Below are 23,691 nucleotides of genomic sequence, written 5' to 3' on the forward strand. Positions count from 1 at the left end.
GTTATACATGTACTTACGCACACTTCTTGCTTTCTGCTGTAAAACTCAACATAGCAAAGAAATACTGAAATTGTTCCAGCACATGTAAGCCTGTGTGTAGACAGGTGTGCACCTTTGTGAGGTAGTCATGTATGTTCAGCGTGGCCAACTTGGTGAGGTGTCCATTGAGTCCCAACGCCATAAGGAAGCCTGCATACTCATTAGCCAGCTCAGGGCTCTTTGGCTTGTTGTAGGCAATCCAGGCTGAGTCCACCTTAAAAACAAAAAACAAAATTAAACTATATTTATTGGTATAACACTAATAAATGTCTTTGCTGCAAGAGAATGAGGTTTTTTGAGTATTTACAATTATTAGAATATTTTATTTGTGCTCAGTTTTAATATCCATTTAGCATTACACTGGCCAAAGAATAAAAGACACTCAAACTAGAACAACAGTGACATTGTAACTAATATGGCTCACGTTCCATTCACAGTTATTACCCGTACAACTACTCTAATGCCCATTAAGTGATCGTTGTGTGCAAGATTCGCTGAAATCGGACCAAAACCCTGGAAGTCTCCATTCTTGTTAATTATGAAGGAACACAATGACAGTAGCTTTAGCCAGAGTTAAAAGCTAAAACCAGCTGAACAGTATAAATAAATATTCATCAAATGCTTAAATCTGTTAGCATCAATATCATATTTTTTCAATACTCTCCAGTTTAACATAACAATGACATTAGAAATAGGTAAGTAGTAAATAAACACGATGTTGAATAAGCAATGTAAAATGTTTTACATTTAAGGTTGGATAAAACTGAAGCTGTGGAACAAGCTAGCGGGTTTTAATTAAAATTATTCTACAGAATTACAGGTAGAGCTAATAGAAAAATACTAATAAAATAATAAAAAATAAAAATTTAATTTTTAAAAACATTTATAGGCCTGTCAACATTAACATTTTGGGGTATTTACTAAGTAACAGACTGATTGATTAAACATGCAATGATTTCAGTCTCACCTGTGAGGCAGGGGCTATTTTAAGCCCAGCAGCTACTCCGTTATGAAAACTGGGCCAGCTAGTCATATTGGGAGGAACATCAATGTTTCCGCTGTTCAGATCTACCACAGTATTCCTCGGAAGGGCACGGCCTGAGGAAGAAAAATAAAAATGGGAAATAATCTGCAAATGCATGTAGTTATTAAATCGTTAATCCTCTTAAACTTTGGAATATTTTGTTCCTGATTTAGCAAAGATAATTACAATGTTTTTTCTTTTTTTGGAAAGTTATGTTTCCTCTAGGACAGTGATAAATTGTACTGCAACAGCTTTTATTATTGCACAAACTAATTTTATCTTCCTGTTAAATGAACCATTTACAAATTTCCACATTCTCTTCAACTTGTTCCAGTAGATTTTATTTTTTAACTGAAAACTTAAAATACCTGTGAGGTTGAGTTTTGGGACAGGTAAAGGTTCAGTCGGTACTGGGTGATAAGAGAAGAGAGTGAAGAGGCCCCTGCCAACTGGCAGGGCCATGGTCCTTTGACACAGCTGCAGGAGTCTATAGAAGGCAAGGACATGGACAGGGCAGGTGATAAAAACTATAAAAACATCACAGATTCTAAAAAAATGCCAACTGGCCAATAAGTTTACCACACAGATTAGGGGAGAAGAAAGGAAACGCAGAACAGTACAGAAATATACACTGCATATGCCTTTTTAGAACTGGTGTTTTGCTGTCTCTGTTTCAAGACCAAAGATGTTCATGACAAATGCATGCATTATACTCACTTGTTCTCTTTCTCCTCTATGTACTCATGGTCAGACACCTCTGGCAGCTGGACAACACTAACCCGGACAGGTCTGGAGCTCTGCAGAAGCCTCCTGACCTCTTGGACCCTCAGATCCTGACTCCAAATCAGTCCTGTGACCTAGTGAGAAGAAGACATAAATATCTGAATTTTTTCTACAGAACACACTACTAACAAAAAATATATAAACATGTTTATGAATTTGTTTACCTCTTGAACAATGTCTGACATCCCATCCTCCTCCTCATCTGGTTCTGTGGTTGCAGGAGGTTCCAAGGACAGGCCTGAACTTACAGACTGGAGAAACACACAAATTATTTGGCCAAAAAAAGAACCAAAACTTTGAAAACTTACTTTCCTATTTTAGAATCTGCAGACACTGAACTCCATCTTTATCTAAATAATTTAGGTTTTAAGTTTTTTTTACACTCACAGCTTTGCTCTTGGCAAGGGTCATTTTGTGGGCTTGTTTGGTAAGATCTTGTCTTCCAATCAGAAGACAGACCTCCTCTGACCAATCAGAACACGGCTGCTCACGGCACCGATAGATTGCCTCTCTAATAGGCAAAGCCACACCAAAGGGGACCGACTCCAAATCTTTCAGGGTGAAACCTAAACCAGTGAAAAATGCACAGTTTTTTAGAAACAGAGGCAGTGTCCTTTGAGCGCTAACATAAATACACACAAACAGGTGGGTGAAACTCAAAAGCTGCTACAACTGTTGTATGTACATGCTTTATACTATTGTCAGCTCACAGCTGAACAACTAAAATATCATAGGTTACATTACCCATTTTAAAATAAAAAGATTTAAGAAGCACACTTATATTAAAAACCAATATTAAAACCTTTATTCACACAGCAAACATGTCACCCAGCAGTGAGAAAGCACATTCAGGTTCACAGACTGGTTTCAGTGGACAGGTGTGAATGTGTAAATATGCATGTAAACCACTGTGGTGGCGAAAAAGAGGATATAGCTTCAACATTCCTTTCTGAATATAGATTCTTTTTTTTTTAAGAGACATACTTCTCTTACCCTGTGAGGTGAGCCAGACCACCAGCTGCTCAGCCAGATTTTCACTGGAGGACATCACTTTAACACTGCTCTGTCTAGAAAACATACATACAAGAGAAATTAACGGAAAACTTTAACTGTTATTGGGTATAAGATTTTTACAAGTTGACCTTTAGGGGTATATTAACAAACAGAAAAATAATACAAAAGAATGTGCTGGTATGTCAGAATTCATTTTAGGTGTTTCAATGCCTTAAAAGAAAAAAAAAGAAGAAATTTAAAAGCTCTTGCTCATGTTTCTGTCAGATGAATTACCTTCTTATTTGGGGTTCAGTGACAGAGGATTTCTGGCCTGATGAAAATGAGAGAGGGGGGTGAGGAAGATCAGCAGCAAGGAAAACAGGTCAATGAATTTACAAATCAGGCTTGGCACTCTTTTTGCAGCTCTTACCGTATTTTCTGCACTGTAAGGCATACTTAAAGTCCTTTAATTTTATCAAAAATTGAAAGAGTGCCTTATAATCCGCTGTGCCTTATGTATGAATTCTGGTTGTGCTTACTGACCTCGAACCAATTTTATGTGGCATACAGCGCTGAAAAATCTGTCAAAATGTTTTAGTACAACTTTGGTACGCTACGAAGCCACACCGCTAGATGGATTGTCGGAGCATTACGGCTACCGTAGTCAGGGGCCTCGCAGACTGGGACCTTAAGAGGATGGAGTTTTGGACCCAAAGTCCAATGAACACTGCAGCATCAGTGAGAGTTAAAAACCATAAATTCTTTCAGCTTTAATAAGATGATCAGCGTTGCTGCTTTACCAGGTGTAACAATTAAGTTTAACATCCAGGCATCCATGAAAACAATGTATTAAATTTAACAGGGCTGGAGGTTAGCAGGAAGTAACCTTGCTAGTTTCCACCTAAACATGATATAGCATGTTATAACTGAGAGATTTCTGAAAAAATTAAAATGTACAGCTCTGCTATCACTTCCAACATAAACAAAGACAGAAAACTAAACAGCAGTGACGTTTGTAGGGTTACTGAAGTTGGACTAGCTGGTATATAATGATGTGCTACGTGATCGCTAGCGAGACAGCTATGTTAGCATAATTAAAGCTGAAGGATGAACGCTAACTTTTTTCCACTCCAAAAAAATTAACGTGAGGGTTCTCGATGGTTAGGGGAAAATGCAATCGCATGGCCGGTATGCTGTAAACGGACTAAACTTCAGTCAGGAGAACAACTGAGATAACCCATCCACAATACGAGGTTAGTCATTAATATACTGCAACAACATGGGAATAGAGCAGCTTCGAGAGAATTCAGCATTGATGAATAAATGGTACGGAAGTGGAGGAAGCAAGAATCCATCCATTCATTTGCTTATCCTTTTCAGGGTCGCGGGGGGCGCTGGAGCCTATCCTAGCTGTCATAGGGCGAGAGGCGGGGTATGCCCTGAATAGGTCGCCAGTCTGTCGCAGGGCTAACACACAGAGACACAAACTGCATGTCTTTGGATGGTGGGAGGAAGCCGAAGTACCGGGAGAACACACGCAAACACAGGGAAAACATGCAAACTCCATGCAGAAAGACCCCGGCCTTGATGGTGGAATTGAACTCAGGACCTTCTTGCTGTGAGACAACAGTGCTATCAGTACCATGTCACTGTGCTGCCAGGAAGCAAGAATGAGTAAAGTTTGACATATCTGACTGTTTTGTTTCGCTTATTGTGCCTTATAATCCAGTGCGCCTTATGTATGAAAACAGACCTGTTCGTCAACAGTATGCCTTATGGTCCAAAAAATACCGTAAATATATTAAAGCATTTTCAAATCTGTAGTAAAAACTGTAACCAAAAAAAAAAAAGAACATTAAAATGAGTGGTTAAAATAAAGGCGACATTTTGTTCCTGATGAGTGTGGGATTGTGTTTGTGTGGGATGGCATCTGTTTATTAAAAATAGCAACATAGTGCTCAAAAAGTCACTCTGGATTCTCAAGCATCTCTCACACAAAGCCAGTGTCCAAGTCAAGGCAAAAGTTCATCCAACACCTGCAGCAACAGCTGTCACCTTAGCGCTGTATTGTTTTTTGTTGAAATAAACACAAAGGAAATCAGGTGACACACAAACCTGCGTCACTCATCTTTCTTTCTGTGCTACTGGGCCCTGAAGCATGAAGGCAGGGGACTGGCAGGTAATAGGGGGTGGTTGTCAATAAATGAACCCAAACATGCATACCCACAGAGAAACACACAGTGCAGCATGCAAGAAAATGATCTTAAAGGTTAGTCACTAACAAACCTGCAGAAAGTTTGGCTAGGTACTTGGATACATCTGTTGAAGTAGCATTTTCATCTCCAATGACATAGAGAGCATAACTCTGGAAAAAAGGTTAAGAGAAGAGATGTAAATATGATACAAAAACACTTGCACAGTATAGATTTTTACTGCATAAAAAAATAAATATTGACATTTCCAGTGAAGAGCAGTTATTTTTTCTAAAGAAAAAAGAAAGGGATAATTTAAATAAAACTGTTCTGTGAACTGCAATGAACTGATGTGATCAAAGCTTTTTGATGGATGAATATGAACCTCAGAACAGGATGGAGTGAAGAACTAAGTGGTGAAGGGGAAAACCTTTAATCAAGAGGCATTTAGGCTTACAAGGAGGGGACCTAGAGTGCTCTCACACTTTACTTTACTCTTCCTACTGCAGATTCAGGAGATACTGTGCGCATCGAAATATGAGCCAGTACACGGTAACGAAAAATTGTGCCACAGTCATAATCAAAGCACATAAATTTGTGAACAAATATTTGAACAAACATGATAATATGACCAATGTTGTATCCATGTCTCTCTGTTGACTACTGTCTTTTTAAGAGTGATATGAAGCACCAAAACTTAGGCCCTTCTTATTTAGCACTGCATATCCATTTCTATGCAAAAAAAGGGAAGAGCAACATCATTTTTACACTGCGAAAGTACAAATGCCTGAGTGTCACCTGCACATGTGGTGCTTAATATTTTATTTTTGAAATAAGAAAAAAAGGTAAGGAAATACGGTTCATTAATTGCAGCTTTCTAACAATTCTATAAAGCAAGTTTAGAAAAAGGAAAGACGGACGGCATTAACTTCTTGGAGATATATAGATAGATAGTAAGCTACACTCACTATACTTGAAGAAAGTTATTTTATAAAATGACAGATGTGCTTTAATCGTACCACAACCAGCAGTCTGGTCCTCTGGCAGATACCCGGCAGGTAGGGGAAAGGTGGGCTCTCCTCTCCTCTTAAGCAGCTACTGAGCCAGCTGAACACACAGGGAGGCTCTGGTCTCAGGAAAGACGGCCGCTGCATTTGGCAAATCAGTGCTAAGAAAAGCCAGGTGAGGAAGAGGAGGGAGAAAGGTGGTGGGTGAGGTAAAAGAACAAGAGATAAAAGGGAGCTGGATGGTTATGTCACTTCATCCTTAACAGCAACACTTTATATTCAACCCTGCAAGTATCCGTGTCACAAAGCAAATAACCACCTGACAGGTGTTCACATAATTTTTAGGACATCTGTCACGAAAACTTAAAGTGACAACAAGAAAACTTCCCCCGCACTAAGTCTTTATTTTTAACTAAACCTTGTTTATATTCAGACTAATTTTAAGCGCTATGTGTTGGGAATGCCCATCGGTAGAATTTCACACTCAAAACCAATCGGGTCAGTCACAAGCAGGAAATTACCAGGAAGCAGGAAAGTCCACCCCTGCGGAAACAAACTGTGCAATGGCCTCAAAAGCGTGTAAAAAACTATTCCTCTGTTCAATGGTGCTCTATCTCATAACAGCAATGCAAATGATTGGAATATTGTGAACCAATCACCACTTAGCCTACATAAGGTAACATTACACTCATCTCATATTTAGAAAGAAGAAAAACAAAAAAAAAAAAAAAAAAAAAAAAAACCAACAACACCAACACACCAACACACAATCCAACAATTGACAAGCTAGCTCAGTTTTTGAAAACCACAGCTGGACTGAGGGAAGATTACACGTTACAGTGCCTCGTCATGCAAATTTATTTTGCATTTGTTTACATTTGCAGCACCTTTAGGAGTCCAAGAAATACAAAGGAAGGCTGCTAAAACAGCTTTTACCAGCAGCAGACCATCCATCCTCCTGTTTAACATGTCTTGTCCGTTTCCTGACTTGATAATGTTACAGACAATTAAATAAGCCTTACCCTGGTCTATCAAGCAGCTCTCAGTGAAGCCACTAATTATTGAAGGGTAGTCTCTCCAGTACAGATCCACATACTCTTCAAGCTGAAGATCTCTGCAAACAGAAACAAACATACATTAGCATTCTTTAACAGTATTTTTTTTTCTACTTAGAAGAACATAAGGTTTATAACCTTCTATCAATGGGTTATTAAGTCTAACATGTACTAGGACTCACACATGCATATTTCACTGCACAGCTTTAGACTAAATTGCTGCAAGTAATTAAGAAAAGTCTAAAAATGGCTCAAATAGCCTCTGTGACATTTAACGTGTTTCAGGTTGTAATTGAATACACAGTGAAAGTAATTAACAGCAATGAATCATTATCTTTCAGCTTAGCATCAGATAATCAATATTTTTTAATCTTGGTACAAACCCCTTATTCCTACAGATTCTAGCTGTGTGTGCACTTTGCACAGGGAGTAAGGAGTGTACAGTTATCCAGGTTTGTAATCTTTTTCATCTGAATTCTTTATTTCTTCTACTTCTAGCCATGTCTTGTGCTCCTTCTCTAAGTTGGTTCTTTTTTTAAGCGTCTATATTAATTAATGATAATGATAAACTGTAACTGGAAGTTGGCTATGGCTGCCATAAAGCCTCGAGATGAGAATACCCCCATTGCATTCTTCATGTTTTGAAACTGGAGATGCACAAGATGCGGTTCTATGAGGAATCGGGGAGCAATGTATGGTCAAAGTAATGATATATCAATGACCAAAATGTGACTATTCATTGCTGTATCCGCCACTGTTGACTCTAATGGTTCAGTCACACTAGAGTAAAAACAACCACTGTAGGGACTAGGAAAAAGAAAAAACCGGTGATTATCCTGTGATTGCAAACAGCCAAATTAGTTGCGGTGACCCTAAAACTCTGACCATTTTGGATTGCAAAGCAATTCTAAAGGTCACCTTGAGGGAGGAAACCTGTCTCCAACCAACTGCGGTCCATTGTTGACTAACTCCAACCACTCTCAAACACACAGGCGAAGGTAAGTGCAAATAACTGCCTTCTAATTTATAAATGCAAACAGATTGCAAAAATCAATATGAATCAGTCTGTGCCAATGAGTGCAACTCATCTGTGATGTGTCTCTTTGCAGTAGTGTTCTTGACTCAACTGGTTGCCAACTGTATTCAGGTTCTATTCCTATATAAAATCCAGGTTACTGAGCACCTGTGTCATTTGACAGTTAAATCAGTCCTGAAATAACTATGTCACTTTTTGAGGTGGATTTTATGAATTACTGTTTCAAAACTCTAAGATTCTTCCAAACACTTATACTGTGCAATTTGTGTGTATGTAAACGTCACCAACAACACAACACAGATTGCATATAATTGCCAACTTGACCCCATTCAACAGCAAACAGATAGCAGATGGACTCCATCTTATTGCTGTTTTATCACTGCTCTGAAACACTGAAGTTGTTTTGAATTAAACAAAAAAAAAAAAAAAAAACAAAAAAAAAAACAGTTAGTTTTGATCTCTACTTGTGCCATAGTTTCCAACCACAGTCTTCCCTAGTTAGACTGTAGTATTAAAAAAGGGACCATAATTTACTTAACAAATGGATATATAAGCAAATATCAAAAGTCAGTAGAATATAAATATCACACTGTATTCATTAATACTTGACATGACCAATTAAGACAAAAAACTCTTCAAGACAGTGTTTAGTTAGATTACAAGTAAAGCGAAGCCTCATATAACCAAGCTACTTAAAAAAATATTTATAACACTATAGGAAATGTAGGGAGGATTTTTCTGGCTTACATGTATTTGGAATTGCACCAAAAATGACCTAATCCAGAGGAAAAAAATTAAAAAGAACAACACGGAGAGACTGAGTTTTTCAAAACTGACAATCATGGGTTCACCACTTTAAAGCAGTTAACAGTTAAACTCGGAATAATATTTATCATCACTATCAAATTGGAAAAGAAGGTAATTCTATCATATATTTTGAACTATAAGTGTTGTATCATCTGGGCTAAAGAAGCACCATCAGGTTTGTTATTACTGCACATCCATGATGGTATGAGCGAGGATTAGAGCACATTGCAAAGTTGATTTGTGACTAGTTCATTCTGTTAAAGCACCATTAATGTTGAATATATCTGTATGGATCTGCTAGAGCAACATATGCTCGTGTCCTTTTCAACCAAGACTAAGGAAGATAATGACAAACCACAATGATTATGCAATGCAATAGCATGGCTCTATGATAAAAGTTTAGGAGTTAGCCTTGAAGCTGAAACAGTTGAAATTCATTTTTGCTTTCAAAACTAAAGAAACTGGTCTCTGCAGTTCACAGGCACAGAGGAAACAGACTGGTCATGTCTTGACATTATGTTAACAGGTTGTTTTAGATTTAACATAAAAACAGGTCATCCTAAAACTCCACTGTAAATTCTGCAAAGAGAATTAAAGCAACTGCTCATTTAAGGCATTGAGATTACTTATTTAAAACGGTTATCGTGCCAGTTAAATGCCTAATGAAACCATCAGAATCATCATTTAACCAGCTTAACCAGTTAATAAAGTACAGAGAATGCAAAAATTAGAACCATATTTGCATAACAACCCACATACTGACAATACAGGCCAATTACTCTAAGAGTACTTCATTCTCCCACTCTCCCCATTCTGTTACTGTCATTGTCACCAATAACCGAGGTCACTTAACAACCTGCTGAAGTATATTTCTCAGTAAAGAGCATGGATGGCACATAACACAAGCTTTCACAGAAAACAATGATGTGTGTTTTTCTTTTCTTCTCGTGGTTTGAGTTCACCAGTGGAAAATTAAACAAGGTTCTGTTTGTTTTGATAAATGTCGCCCAGCTCAAGGCTAGCATTTCTTTACGCCTCATAAAAATAAACAGTATCTTGTAAAAATGTTGGACAAGTATCTTATAGAAAGATTCGGTCATCTGGACAGCCAAAGCCAACTGAATGTAACTTACTTTCCTTATACAAGAAAAAAGAAACATAAAAACCTCAAACACACACACAGACAGCTAGAAGAATGGTTACCTAGCCAGCTGTTGCAGCAGGCAGACTAGTGATGAAGCTCTCGCTCGCTGCAGCTCATCCAGCTGCAGTTCCTGATAGAGCAGATGGAGGACATAGAAGAGTGCAGGGATGTGAGGGAACAGAGGAGCTGAACTGTCCAACTTCAGAGATGGACTGGGGGGAGAAGAAGCCTAGGACATTCAGTGGCAAAAAGAAAGAGCAGAAACATTAAATTAAAGGGGGAACAGGTTAAATAGGATGTAACAGGAGATTTTGTAATTGCCTGGAGATATAACAGCAAACTTATACTGACATGACATCGTGCAAAAACAATCAGGAAGACTACAAGTAAATGCATGCCAATGTCTTTTGCTGTTCTTTGCCAGAATTGTCCCCACAGTTAAGGTGAGCTCCAGCAGCCCTTCAATAACACCAAATGAAATTCGGTGTTATGTTCTTTGCACAATTTTTTACTTACTGTGGTTTTCCTTTAACCAAATTAAAGGTGGTATTGTTGCAGTGTTGAGCTCCCTTTTCTAATAATATTTCATGTTTCAACTATTTTGTCAGCAAGGAATATAGGCTAAATAACAGAAAGCACCTCTGTGTATAAAGCAATACAAATCAGCAGTGCTATGAAAACAGAATCAAGGAGACTCAAAAGAAGGTCAGTCAAATCAACATGACTAAAGTTTGCTAGTTCACAAAAGTCTGCAGGCATACTGAATATACCTACAATCAGTGTGCTGGGAATCTCTCATTGTTTTATCAGGAAATTTGAATGAGAAAAAAAATAAGGTGGTGATGGAAGAAGAAGAAGTATGGTTGATTACACCTCTATTTGTGAGCATTAACTCTTATTCCAACAAATTATACCCATAATGTCTAAGCCCAAATACACCAACAAACAAACAGAATCAAAGAACATGCAGTATATGGATTCACCCAGTGTTTGGTACATACAGCGCACAGGCCTTCAGTTTCTGAAGTGACTGTACTATTGCCGTCACTGGCATCCAGTGAAGTGGCAACGGGCAAGAAATTCATCTGACGGTGGTAATGGGACCCCATCAAGTAGTCCCAGTCCTACAGGGAGAGGAAACAAAGATAAACGCCAGTCAAAAAGATAGCTTTTAAAACCAGAGACCAAAACATCAAATACAGTCATTAAAATGTTATGTGAACTGCAAAACGATCTTTGAGACATTTCTGTGCATTTGGTCACTTGACAAGACAGACCGCATTTTGGTCCAACTCATGGCTCTCCATTGTTTATAATTTGATTGGTAAGGGGATGCAGATCGTTAGCAAAATAGAAACAATAATATGAATGATGAATGAGTTTGGAGAAAAAAGGGAGAGGCATGCAATTCAAAGAACATCATCCCTATAGTGAAACACAGTGGTGGGAGTATTATGGAACTGGAACTGGGAATTTCATCAATTTAGTTTTGAAAGAAAACTTCAAGCAGTCAGTAGCAAACTGGGTCTGGATTGTCAGTTCGTCTGCCAACACAACGATGACCCAAAATATGAAGCACTAGATTTTAAAGACCAAAAGGATGTTACAGCACAAAGCCCTGATCCTACTGAAAATGTGTGAGGTGAACTGAAGACAAAGGTCGATTCTATCATCGGGGGGCTTATACTTTTCAGTTTGATTTTGTTTTTCGTGAAATAATTGTGTTTCTGTGGGCAAACTAAAATAATTTAGGTGTCCAAATTAAAAATTGGGATGTTTGGAAAAAGCTATGCTGAACATACCTTGCTCTGACTTGGGAAAACCTTCAGAAATGAAATAATTCTAACAATTCTGTCCTCATCTTTACATCTTTGATGCAGCATGAAGACAACAGAGGTAAGAAGCTGACACTGTCGTCCAGTCTAATGTGACTCACACATTTCTTCAGGTCACACACACACACACACACACACACACACACACACACACACTAAGCCTCCAGCTAACTGACATTTTCCAACCATATTTTGCTCTAATGAGAACACATTACTTAAGAAGCCAACCAATAATTAGGAATATTTAAAGAAGACTGTGGAGGGGCCGTTTCAAGGGTTAAGACTTGGGTTTCAGATTTAGGGTTACAGCAAGGGGAAAGGGAACACATTGTGCCAATGTGAATCTCCTCAATGACAAAAGCACAAATATGTGTAACTATGTTTAGGATTGTAGGACAGATTACAGTCCCCCCCACTGCCCTCCTCCTAAGAGTAAACTGGGATTTCCCATCACACAGAGTTCTCCATGACTGTACTGGTTTACTTCTGGTTGCTTCTTTTTTTTTTTTTTTTTTACTAAAATGTATTTTTAAAATCTTTAGGTTAAAGGCTTTATTATGTCCTTAAAACTTATAAACACAATAGCAAAAGTAAACAGCAAACAAGCTAAAATGAAAATAGCTGAAACAGTTTCAAAACAACAGTTTCTAAAGCATGAATTTGACCTTTAAAATTACTGTTTAATATAAGAAAGAAAAATAAAAAATTTTACACTATTTTATATCATTAATTTAACCAGGGAACTCTTACAGAGAAACAAGAAATTATTTTTCCAGGAAATTCTGGCCAAGGGGCCATCACAAGCAGTATATAGAACAAATGTAACTTTAGTAACTGAGAAAATTAAGACATGGAAAGAAGTCAAGGGATGTTTCATGAGACTAGAAATCATTAGTGATATATATTACTTTCTAAAATCTGCAATTTGGGGGATTCAAAAGTATATAAGTATAATATATAAGTATATTCAAGAGTATTGAAGCACTTTCTTTTTGCTGTGTTTTCTTTTATAACACTTGTTTCACGGTCTCACTATGTGAGACAACCCTTGCATGCATAATTGATTGTTAAGGGATTATAAGTCTACAAGCTGTAATCAAGCTTGATAATTGTGCTCTAAAACATCACAACAGCTCACACTTAAGTAACACACCTCATCAGAACCTCCATCGGAGGGACGAGCCTTCTTGGCTGCAATCACTGGAGAGAGAGGCATTTCAAAATGCAGCTGTGAAAATAGGAAGGAGGACAGGGAGCAAGGTCAAGACATGCAAATTACAGTTTAAAGCCACAATAGGATTTTTCTAGTCAAGAATTAAAAAAAATAAAATAAAATAGTTCAAAGCAGACCAGGCTTTTGGCTGCCAAGAATCATTTTGTATTAATGTACAAGATTTTTACTGAAAGTTTCATTTTTAAATCTACTCAGTATGACTGCAAATGTCATTAATTATGAAACAAATTGGAAAGCCATTTCTACAATACATTAACTGGAAATTACAATTACAGTTTAAAAAACAAAATACAAATGCTGACTCACATTTCGTGTCCAGGTCAGGCGCTCGGTGTTGTAGCCCATCAGTGTCATGAAGCAGGTGACAAACAGGCTCCACTCTGTGTGGGCACTGGGACCTCCAGGTGCATTGTAGATGTTATACCATTTCACCAAAACCTGTTGCATTTAAAGAATTTAGCAAAACTAAATGGAGTTTCTCTAGATCATTGCAATGAAAATAAAGAGTATATCTGCATGTTTGTGTGAAAATAAAGCCCTGAAAAACATAATTTTGTCATTCAGCCTCTTACTCTACCTAATGAGATCCTATACAATTTCTGCCAAAGCCTAATGAGGCTGTTATTGTATACATTTCCTTCTTTGTTTTTCCTTCTTGATTAGTTGGAGACAGTTAGTTGGTCAACTCTGATGTCATACTCTGTACACTAACCACGACTGAGTAACATTTAAATAAACATGATGGAGATCTTACGCTCTAAAGGTTTCAGTGCTTATAAATAGCACAGCTTGAGGTTACCTTTCCTGAGTATAAAATTTCCTACACAATATCATACACAAGTCCCAGATTCAGACCATCCTTCTTGATGTCTGGATTTGGATTAAATTGCAAATACATTTACTTAAGACCATCAACACAAGTTTTCCCAATTTTTTTGCCCTTCATTTCAGTTTGAAATGCATTTGTGAACATATGATGGCCAAATTCAATTATGTGAAACCTTCCCCAAAAAATTAAATCATGGGTAAAGATCCAGATCCAGACTGACCAATCACAGGTAGAATTTTCATGCAAACCCATCAATAGTTTTTTGAGTAATCATCTGAACGAACACGTACGCCGCGCGCACACACCTCCTTGGTAGAGTTAATAATGCACTGAATTAAAATTATTGGCAGACTGGTTAAGTTGTTATTCTGAATCTTTGCTTGTCTGCGCACAATGTCAAGTTTTTAACTAATGCATAATTTGTAACTGAAATTCCACATGTTCACTTCCACCAACCTTCATAGCAGCTTCCTTAGGCAGGATAAAACGAATTGCCTCAAGGCACTTTCTCACTGAAATACACGAAGGGGAACAAGGGAAATAGCAAAAGTGTCACAGTCCATGGTAGTTAGGTGTGAAATTCACAATCATATGAGGCAATTCAGAAAACACACATTTACTAAAATTTTTTCTACATAATGGATGGAATTAGATAACCATTGGACAGTTTTATTAGTTATATTACGTTTAAGAATAATAATCATTAAGAATGTGAGAAAACAAAACATTAGTTTTTCTAAGATGCAATAATTTCAAAACAGGAAAAGATGAAATACATAAAAGGTTGCTGGTTGGATTCTCTCAGCTGTAGAAAATGCTGGAAATGTTATTGTAAAAGTGTTAAATTCAGTAAAACCACTGCCTGAATTCTAGGCTTAAAACTAGAGCTAAAACTTTCTAATACTTGTGCTACCAACCACAGACAAATGGAAGTTTAGAAACAAACACAAAAAAAGTGCAATTCAATTATTTTTAACAGATTTTTTTAATGAATCTCATCCTGATCTGACAATTTCCACCTATCATCCTCTACCCCCCAAAAAGAAAAATGGAAATTACAAACTAACTACCACAACAACAGTAATTAGCGCTACCATGTCTCCTAACAACTCTGGCCAATCAGATGCTTAATCAACATCACTGGGAATCTTAATTGGACACCCAGAGTTGGAAAGGTCAAGAAAGAGGTAGCTAAATGCCATTTCATTAGAGGAAGAAAGCCTTGTCTACAGGATCGATTACAAAATAATGGAGAGCAACATATGAACAAGACACAAAGGCAGGCACACAAGGCAGCAAGAGTGATACACACTGCTTGGTGACAATGAAGGCTTTAAAAATAAAAACGAACAAAAGCTAGAAGAGAAGGTTCATGGTCACAGTAGATCCACTAGTGGTAGACAACAGATGAAATCATCCAGCTGACCTCAAGGTTAATTGGTTAGAAAAAAAAATATCTGTAATTTAGTTTAATTATTACAAAGTACATGGTCATCAGCTACTATGTGCTATTGGGAAATGAAATCATCGGGGAAATGAATAGGTCTGTCTGCTGTTATACCATAGAGTTTATTTTACCAGCTGAGTGGACTTTCCAGAAAAACAAACAGTAATTTTCCATTTCATGTGGAAAATCTTACATAAGAAAACGAAGCAGACAGAGCAGACAGTCAGAATCTTTGGAAAAGTTTGGAAGGTTTAAAGTTAAAAAAGGCATTTATTTTTTTAAGTTAATACCTTTGGATGATTATCTAAAAATGCTGATTAGATAATCAAAGGCTGTGGTACAACATAGCAAGAAAATATATATTATGCAAATCTGTTTGTTGGATCTTAAAAATGTTATTAACCCCCCCCGGCAGGTACTTTTAAACAACTGAAAGGATAATGACATTTCAGTAAAGCCAAAAGGTGAAAACCTTAACCAAAAAAAAAGAAGTGGCAACAGTGGTTTTATCAGCAGTGGCAAAGATGCTGCCCCACATTTGTTTAGATAAAAGCTGCTAAAAGCTTTTAGTACTACCTGATTTAAAAGAAAAAGATCCCTCCATTTTTATTCCCACTGTGAACTGATGTTAATGGTTTAGCAAAAGAACAGGCTTTTTAAAAACAGTGAAAACACTAAATAGATTTGTTGACTAATTTTTACATCAAGCCTGTGTAAGAGATTACACAATAAGAGCAGATGTGGATATCTGTGCTTCTGCACATCTAAAAACAACTGTGTCATCTTTCCAATTCACCTCAGCATAGCAGGCCATCTGTTTCCAGATATTTTATTACCAGAGGTTCAGACACATATTACATTTCGCTTTCAGTTCATACATGTACGACCTTTCCTTTCCATTTCCTGAAGTAGTTATGATGCACAACATCATTCTGTCAAGCCATATATAAAGATTTGAGCTACATCTATTATTTAAAATACATTTAACTATCCTCTTTAATAGATAAAAAAAAATAAAAATTAACAATTCTGGTGTTGTGAAAGTGTTTATCAGTGTAATGTTTTGTGCTTGCTGCCCATGTGTGTCTGCCTCATAATGGTCCTCAAGACATCAAGATTATATGTCACTGTGGACACGATGCAGAGAGGCTCTCAAACCTAATTAAAGGACCTCACCGCACTGACTAAGCGATCTGTGTGTGGTCTCACTTAAAATGTACACGCCAACACTGTCGGCTGCAATGTCAACTCTTAAATGTGTGAGAGCGTTTCTTTGATTTATTTTTTTTTAATGTATATATGTGTGACTCACCCAGGTCTGAAGTAGCAATCTCTGGGATAGAAATCCTCAGCATTGTGCCAATGCTTAGTTCCTGGAGAAATTGTGGAGACAGATTGTGCATACATTTAAATTATACTCTTTAAGTTCAATTTCACATCAGTGCAAAACAGCTGTTTGTGAGCACAAAACTGATAAAAGACCTCAACAGAGAAAGCCTGATTGCAAATCTCAGAAAAAAGAAACTGGTGTGTGCAATAACTCATTGTCTTCGGGTATACAAGACAGACTCGCCAGAAACACTAAACAACAGCAAATAACATTTAATTACAGGCAGTCAGAAACTTCCTGGCTGCAACTTAAGCTGATTAAACTTTCAAGCACTACTCCAATCACTGATGTCACATCAGGCGTTCTTACAGCATTTTGTCAAAAGTGCAACACACATGAAATTTTCAACCCATAACTTCAAACAAAATGCTTTGAAATATTTCAAATAAAGATTCCTGTATTGATTTGTCATAAAATAAGTAGTCTGATCTTCATCTATAATTAATCTGTCTGTACATCCTGTAAAGATCACACCATAAGTAAAACTTGCTAACACCTTTGTTCATGTGTTCATTATAAGAAAAAGATTGAAAAAGGAAAGTTTTGAAGGACAGAATAGAAAGTAACCATTAAAAACATAATTACAAAACATCCCATGTTTGCAAAAGACAAAATGGAGGTTTAACAAAACATATTGAAAAATGCTTTGTTGTTAGGCAAGCTAAACCTGGACCTTCGGTGAAAATTAACAATGTTGAGTTTAGAAGTGAGAAAAAAAAAAATAGCACTGCACAACAACACCTAAACGTCTACGCAACTCCGAAGAATGGTTTAGTTGTGTTAGGGATGCCTTGAGTCTTTGTTAAAAGAACCGTGAATTCTAAATTGTATTCTTTATGCCGGGTCAAGGCATTTCTGGTGTCCAATTCTGGTGTGACTGTGAATGTGAATGAGGACTGTCTCTCTCTATTAGCCTTGTGACGGACTGGCGACCTTCCTAGGGTGTACCTCAGGTGGATTTCAGGGCCTTTGTGACCTGAAACTTGGGAGAGTTGGTGGTGTTGGTGATGCAACAAGACAATGACCTAAAGCACACCAGTAAGTCAACAACAGAATAACAGAATTTTTTTAAAACGTGCGTTGAAATGGTCAAGTCAAAAGAGTCCCGTCTTCAACCAAATGACTTCCTCTCCCTGCTGGGTTTAATCAAGACATCCCAGAAATACTGATGAACTGAAACAGTTACATGAACACTCCAACAATTCTTCCTGTTGATGTGCAAGTCTAAGAAGCAGCTTCTTGATGCTAAAGAAAACTCAACAAGATATAAATTATAGGGTTCACTTAATATTTCATGATTGCTTGCACTCGTTTTACTTTTCTTCATTTTTTTCATTATTCCATTATGTGTTTTATCCAATTGTAAAGTGTCCTTGGGTGTCTTGAAAGACGCTTTATAAATAAAATTTATTATTATTGCTATACTTTACGAGTAATCAGTTCACAAGTTGCGGTAATTCCGAGCATTTCCTGTCCTGCAATTATGTATACAGCAGCATATTTCTGTTGCAGCAAGTTATATCCAATTATTCTACCAGCTGCATCACAGCTAATATCATCAGCTGAAAAGAAAAATAACCAAATCAGTCACTGAGAGCATGCAACTTTCACATTTTCACCAGGATTATAACTGTATATTTCCAATTATTTTGAATAGCTGTGCTCTAGATGGAAAAACAGACCAAAACCTCTCATCACATTTTCTCCAGCAGGTTTTGTCCTGTTCTTGTCATCTTTTCATGAAAGAAACCCTGATGTGAAACTCAACAGGAGCAGGAGGTTTGAAAAGTCCAGTGCGCTGCATTAGGAACAATTAGTCTCTGGATTGACATATTGAGGTCTCAAACAGAAATTCAATGAGCAAAGCCAAAAGAGCAGCAGCCTGCAGACAGAAAGCTTTCTGATGATGTATAAGAGAAAGAAACAGTGATGTTTGGCTGGTGTGTAACTTAGAGAATAATGTAAAGTCCTGGAGCTGAAGAGAGTGTCTAGACCAAGTCTGACAGGATTAACCCAAGAGGCAGAAACACGAACAACGTTGCTTTTGTAACCGTCATTCACAAATATGAATGTGCCTGAATCACTTGTGCAGACACAGATAGACATTAGAAACAAGAAACAACACCTTAAGGGAGAGTCTCACTATGTTGTCGCGGTGCAGTAGCAGTCAGTCCAAATTTCACTTGATGCGTTTTCACCCTCCACTGCACTGACAGCTGACAACCATCTTTTGGCTGTTTGTATCCGAAAAGTCCCCTTCTAATAATCAGTTCTGTATATGTCATTAAACTCAGATGAGTTAAAAAATTAGGACACCAAACATTAATTTGAACTTGTGTTTTGTTTTGGCTTTGATTTGATTACATCATCTGTTTCTTGTACTGGCTGTGAGTGTGTGGATGACCGATCATCTGAGTTAATTCCCCTTGATTACAAAACACACGTTTTACCTATTGTTGAGAAGAAAAAAAAAGGGATCAATGCCATCTATGTTAAACACAGAAAACCTACCAGAGTCACCCGGTTGCAGACAGGATCACGTAAGGCATTGATGTAGGGTGTGGCTGGCTGAAATGTGTAATCCTCCAAAAAGGAAGCATCATGGTGTTTAATGTTTGGACCCCTTAGCCCTGTCACTGGTGAAGGCATGGCATCCTGAAGAGAGGTGTTAAAATAGAGAGGTGAACCAAAGGAGTCAAATGTACCAGATATACAGTACACACTTAAAAAGCAAAGAAAAGTGCATTTACAATGCATGTTAATACCTCATCAAGTCTTTGGAGATGCCTACTGCCAGCGTTAGCAGGTGTGCTAACAGTTTCCACTGGAGTGCTGCGGTGAGGGAGGTGATTGGTCAGGCTGAAGGAGGGTGACAACAGTCCAGGCACAAACACCTTGCTGACCTAGGTGACAGCCAAGAAAGCAATCCCATGATTCATTACACCGTTAAAAAATAAATAAATAAATAAATAAATAAATCAAAAAATCTGAGAACTCAATTGTCATCTACAGGAAGCAAAGGCAGCTGTGCTTACCCTGGTGATTCCTGTATAGAGAACCAAACTACCACAGGCCTCCAGAACTAGCATGGCATCTATATTCTGAGGAGCAAAGTTTCATTGTCAGAAACACGTTGAATGTTACTCCAAAAAAACCAAACAAACAAACAAAAAAAACCTGCTGTAATTTCCCCAACTGTCAACAACTTAATACAAAGAAAATTATCAAATATTCACACAAGATGCTAGAACCTGTAAATGTGCATACTTAAAAAAAATAACTTAAAAGTTGAAATGATAATGAATAAACATAAATCACTGGTTTCTGCTCCAAAATTCAAGCATCCAACTCCATAGTTTTCCTGGGAGACCTCAGGTCACATGGTAGTTTTACCATCCAGACGATGGAGAAAACTAAACGTTTCAGGAAAGAATGACCAACCTGATCTAAACTAGAAAAAACATTTTGCTATTAGACTTTTTTGATAGGCATGGACCGGACATAACCACCACTATGATAAATAATTACAGTTTTATTTTTAAAGTTTTAATTACAGTTTTTCACAAAATCCTTTGCAGAACAGATTTATCTCATGTATATACACACATTAGTTCCTGTAGGTAGCAAGGAAAACCTTAATTATATCTTGCAAAACTTGTAATCATCCGGATAAGATTTAAAAAAATAAAAATAAAAAATAAAAATACAGGAAGGCCTCCTACACAATGTTTACAACTTTATACCACCCATGCAACAATTTGTTAAGGTGGAAGAGCCTGCTAAGGGCTATTTTCAGCACAGTACAGCACCATAAACTTCATACAGACTCTTGACTCTAATGAATACCGTTTTCCCCCGTTTTAACTTTTGCGCTTTCCCTTTCAACTCTCCAATGATAGAATTTTATAATGCACCTGCAGAGGCTCCGCATCTTTAGCAGGGATGGTTGTGACAGAGGGGAAGATGAGCTGTGACGTATCATTGCTCTCAATAAACTTCACACATCTGCAGAAAATAAAATGATCATGAAAAAAAAAAGTTAACTTGTGAACTCACATTTCACAACAAATTAGGGTGGACAAAGATGTGTGTATGTTTGTTTACCTGAGCTGTTGGTGAGATTCCACCAGGAAACACAAGTAATGATTCTCACAGAGATCAGAGGTCAGGAATACTTTAGATGCCTGGCTGCTCATTTCCCTGTAAATGGTAAAAAGAGATGCTAACTGATGTCAAACAGCAGAATTTGCTAAATTGGAACAGCCTAAAGCAACAGAAAGAACTGTATTACATAGAATACAAATGATGTCTTTAAAAAAAAAAATTTAAAAAAGTTGTGTATTATGCAAACACAAAGAACAAGTTGCTCACAAACTTTGATCTAAAGGCTAATGAACAACTTTGCAAGACCATTCAAGCTTTCATTGCTTATTGTTTTTTCCTTTACTGATTAAAATAGTCTCACATTTACAATACGACAAAAGAGTTACAGGCTTAAAAGCAATTTTTACATTTTTAAGAGCGACCTTTGAGCTAAAACTAGTCAAAAGCTTTGAAGTTAGATTTCAATGCTGCCAATTACCTGTTGGAGCCAGCAGTGACCGCCTCACTCCATAGCTGCTCCATGCAGAGGTCAGGTATGATAGGTTCCATCTCTGGGACCAACACTGTCTCATTGATAGTACTGTTGGGAGATGCTAACAACCCATGGTGCCCCCTGGGGGATGAGCTGTGCAAAGACGTGTTGAAACGAGCCACACCTGAAAAGGATGGAGCTGCCATGCCTGGAGAGTGGGCACGGCTGAGACAGGAGGACAGGGGATAAGCATTTTTCAGTTTTTACCTATTATGGGTATGGTCCTCATTGGCTAGGTTAACCTCACCTGAGGGCGGCCATGTTGGATATACTCGGAGAATGAACTCGAGAGTGAGTTCCTGGTGAGGAAGTGACAATCCTGCTCTGGTGGCTGTGCAAAGCACTGTAGTGGAGGGGAGAGCTGGAACCAACAGCACTGCAGGAAGAAAAACAGTAACCAGGTCAGATGCTGACGTTTTGGTCTCTAAGTTTTTAACTTGTAATTATTTTTAAGGCAATATAATCCATTAAGTATCACTTTATTGTTCAGTCTGTATGACACAGCAGCAACCCCAATAACTGAGGAGCTGTCTTTAGACAGTGGGACTTTTGCTTTACTCAGAAATGTAACAAGACGCTAACTAATTCCTGCCCGTCTGCTAATCACTTGATTAGGCTGCTCCACTTTCAGTACCTTGTTCCAGTCCCAAGACCATGCCCACTTGGACCAGTGCCACCAGGGGAGTCATGACGGGAGACATTCCGCAAATGAGAAGTGAGAAAGCCTGAAGCCATCAGACCCAACGGTGTCCCAACCGGTTCTGCCGGACACCGCAGGACTGTAGAGCGCTCCTGACAGGGTTAAAAGGCTTTAGTTTAGGAAGAACTTAGTTGGTTTTAGTGTCTTTGTGTGTATTCATGATCACTCACATCATGTGTGACTTTGCGCAGAGTCCAGACAGAGTGTATTCCTTGAACTGTGTCATATGATACAACTATAGACGGCTGACAGCAGGTGAACACTATCTTCATGGCCGAGTCAGACACATACTGCACACGGGAGCCTTCAAACAGGCCTGGAAAAAAGAATACGCACAAATTCAGGAAAAATATGAAATACGTTCACAAGATCTCATTCTGAGAAGATCAGTGTCTCATACCTGCAGGTTTACACACAACTGGTGCGATCTCATCTAGAGGATGCAGCATGCTGAAAACTGTGGGCAGAGGTTCCCTGTATGGGGGGGGGGTGGAATAAGAGGTCAATCCCTCGTTTATATACTTTATGTTTGTGTATGTAGGTCAGTGTAGAAATGTCTGTCACTACATTATTTCACATGGATGCACTGATTAATCGAAACATGTGTCATGTAGAATAGAATGCCTTTATTGTCACTATACAGTTGTACAATGAGATACAGAGATACAAATGTACTTGTGAAGGCATGTGATTGCAAGTGCAGAGTGTGAGCACATACCCAGGGGGGCTGAAATGTGCATCATTTGCTGTGTTTTTACGTTCCATAAGAAGTCCAAACTTTGTTGCCCACACATTTGACACCTTGAAAAGAAAAGACAGTACAGACTCATGAAACATTTTTAACAGATGTCTGGTATCAACAATTTTTAAAAAGACTGATGGCAGCCGATGGTACTCCCCAGCCTCCTAGTAGAAGTATGAATTTCCAAATTTTACATCGCCTTGTTCTCATGAGGTCAAGGTTTCTGAGATTCAAACTAGTACAAGATTTTTAGTAGATACACCGATGGTATAATTTTCAAAATCCTATGTGACTTCATTCTTAAGTTATTGCATTCACAAACTTGGGTGTCCATATAGCCCCCTTAAATGCTAAACCATTCAATATTTTGACCTGCATTTAAAACAATACAAAAAACTGCATTCTGTTTACACAGATCCATCCTGACCAGTAAATAATAAAATTCATAGTTAGGTTAAATTTTGTCCAACAATCATGAATAAAGTCTCTGTCAGATATTTATTTTAAGGCTAGAGGTGCCACTTGTTTTCTTTGCTTTCCTAGAGTAGTTTAATACAGCCTTATATAAATGAATATTGAAAAACTGACAATATTCACAAAACTTTGCATTTTACATCCCAGCTATTAAAATTCTTATTTAAAAAAATGGTTACTTGTACTATTTTTAAATTATCTTGAATAACTTTCTATTGAAACTAATACTAATGATATTCTCTGCCACTTAAAAACAGCACTGAAAGGTTAAGAAAAGTGCAACACCCTGAGAGCTTCAGTGTCAGGGACACCACAGCAGTGGGG

General features: G+C 37.7%; 1 protein-coding gene across 1 annotated transcript in view; it reads right to left on the reverse strand.

Annotated features, from left to right (window-relative positions):
- Nucleotides 1–23,691, reverse strand: part of anapc1 (anaphase promoting complex subunit 1) — a 66,783-nt gene that overhangs the window by 40,217 nt on the left and 2,875 nt on the right. Inside the window, exons 6-33 of the mRNA XM_005941298.3 lie at nucleotides 22,870–22,952; nucleotides 22,552–22,625; nucleotides 22,322–22,467; nucleotides 22,086–22,243; nucleotides 21,699–21,827; nucleotides 21,398–21,616; nucleotides 20,920–21,015; nucleotides 20,730–20,820; nucleotides 19,851–19,916; nucleotides 19,581–19,718; nucleotides 19,327–19,470; nucleotides 16,738–16,798; nucleotides 14,435–14,490; nucleotides 13,456–13,587; nucleotides 13,069–13,143; nucleotides 11,082–11,204; nucleotides 10,140–10,309; nucleotides 7,061–7,152; nucleotides 6,051–6,199; nucleotides 5,126–5,204; nucleotides 3,134–3,170; nucleotides 2,840–2,913; nucleotides 2,234–2,412; nucleotides 2,011–2,097; nucleotides 1,781–1,920; nucleotides 1,432–1,550; nucleotides 1,007–1,137; nucleotides 113–253 (exon numbers count right to left, since the gene is read on the reverse strand). Of these exons, the coding sequence (XP_005941360.1) occupies nucleotides 113–253; nucleotides 1,007–1,137; nucleotides 1,432–1,550; nucleotides 1,781–1,920; nucleotides 2,011–2,097; nucleotides 2,234–2,412; nucleotides 2,840–2,913; nucleotides 3,134–3,170; nucleotides 5,126–5,204; nucleotides 6,051–6,199; nucleotides 7,061–7,152; nucleotides 10,140–10,309; nucleotides 11,082–11,204; nucleotides 13,069–13,143; nucleotides 13,456–13,587; nucleotides 14,435–14,490; nucleotides 16,738–16,798; nucleotides 19,327–19,470; nucleotides 19,581–19,718; nucleotides 19,851–19,916; nucleotides 20,730–20,820; nucleotides 20,920–21,015; nucleotides 21,398–21,616; nucleotides 21,699–21,827; nucleotides 22,086–22,243; nucleotides 22,322–22,467; nucleotides 22,552–22,625; nucleotides 22,870–22,952 (3,189 nt within the window). The remainder of the gene's footprint in view (nucleotides 1–112; nucleotides 254–1,006; nucleotides 1,138–1,431; nucleotides 1,551–1,780; nucleotides 1,921–2,010; nucleotides 2,098–2,233; nucleotides 2,413–2,839; nucleotides 2,914–3,133; nucleotides 3,171–5,125; nucleotides 5,205–6,050; nucleotides 6,200–7,060; nucleotides 7,153–10,139; nucleotides 10,310–11,081; nucleotides 11,205–13,068; nucleotides 13,144–13,455; nucleotides 13,588–14,434; nucleotides 14,491–16,737; nucleotides 16,799–19,326; nucleotides 19,471–19,580; nucleotides 19,719–19,850; nucleotides 19,917–20,729; nucleotides 20,821–20,919; nucleotides 21,016–21,397; nucleotides 21,617–21,698; nucleotides 21,828–22,085; nucleotides 22,244–22,321; nucleotides 22,468–22,551; nucleotides 22,626–22,869; nucleotides 22,953–23,691) is intronic.

The sequence above is a fragment of the Haplochromis burtoni genome, unplaced genomic scaffold (genome assembly GCF_018398535.1).
Source record: "Haplochromis burtoni strain Fernald_Lab_line unplaced genomic scaffold, NCSU_Asbu1 Contig_46, whole genome shotgun sequence".
Lineage (NCBI taxonomy): Eukaryota > Metazoa > Chordata > Actinopteri > Cichliformes > Cichlidae > Haplochromis > Haplochromis burtoni.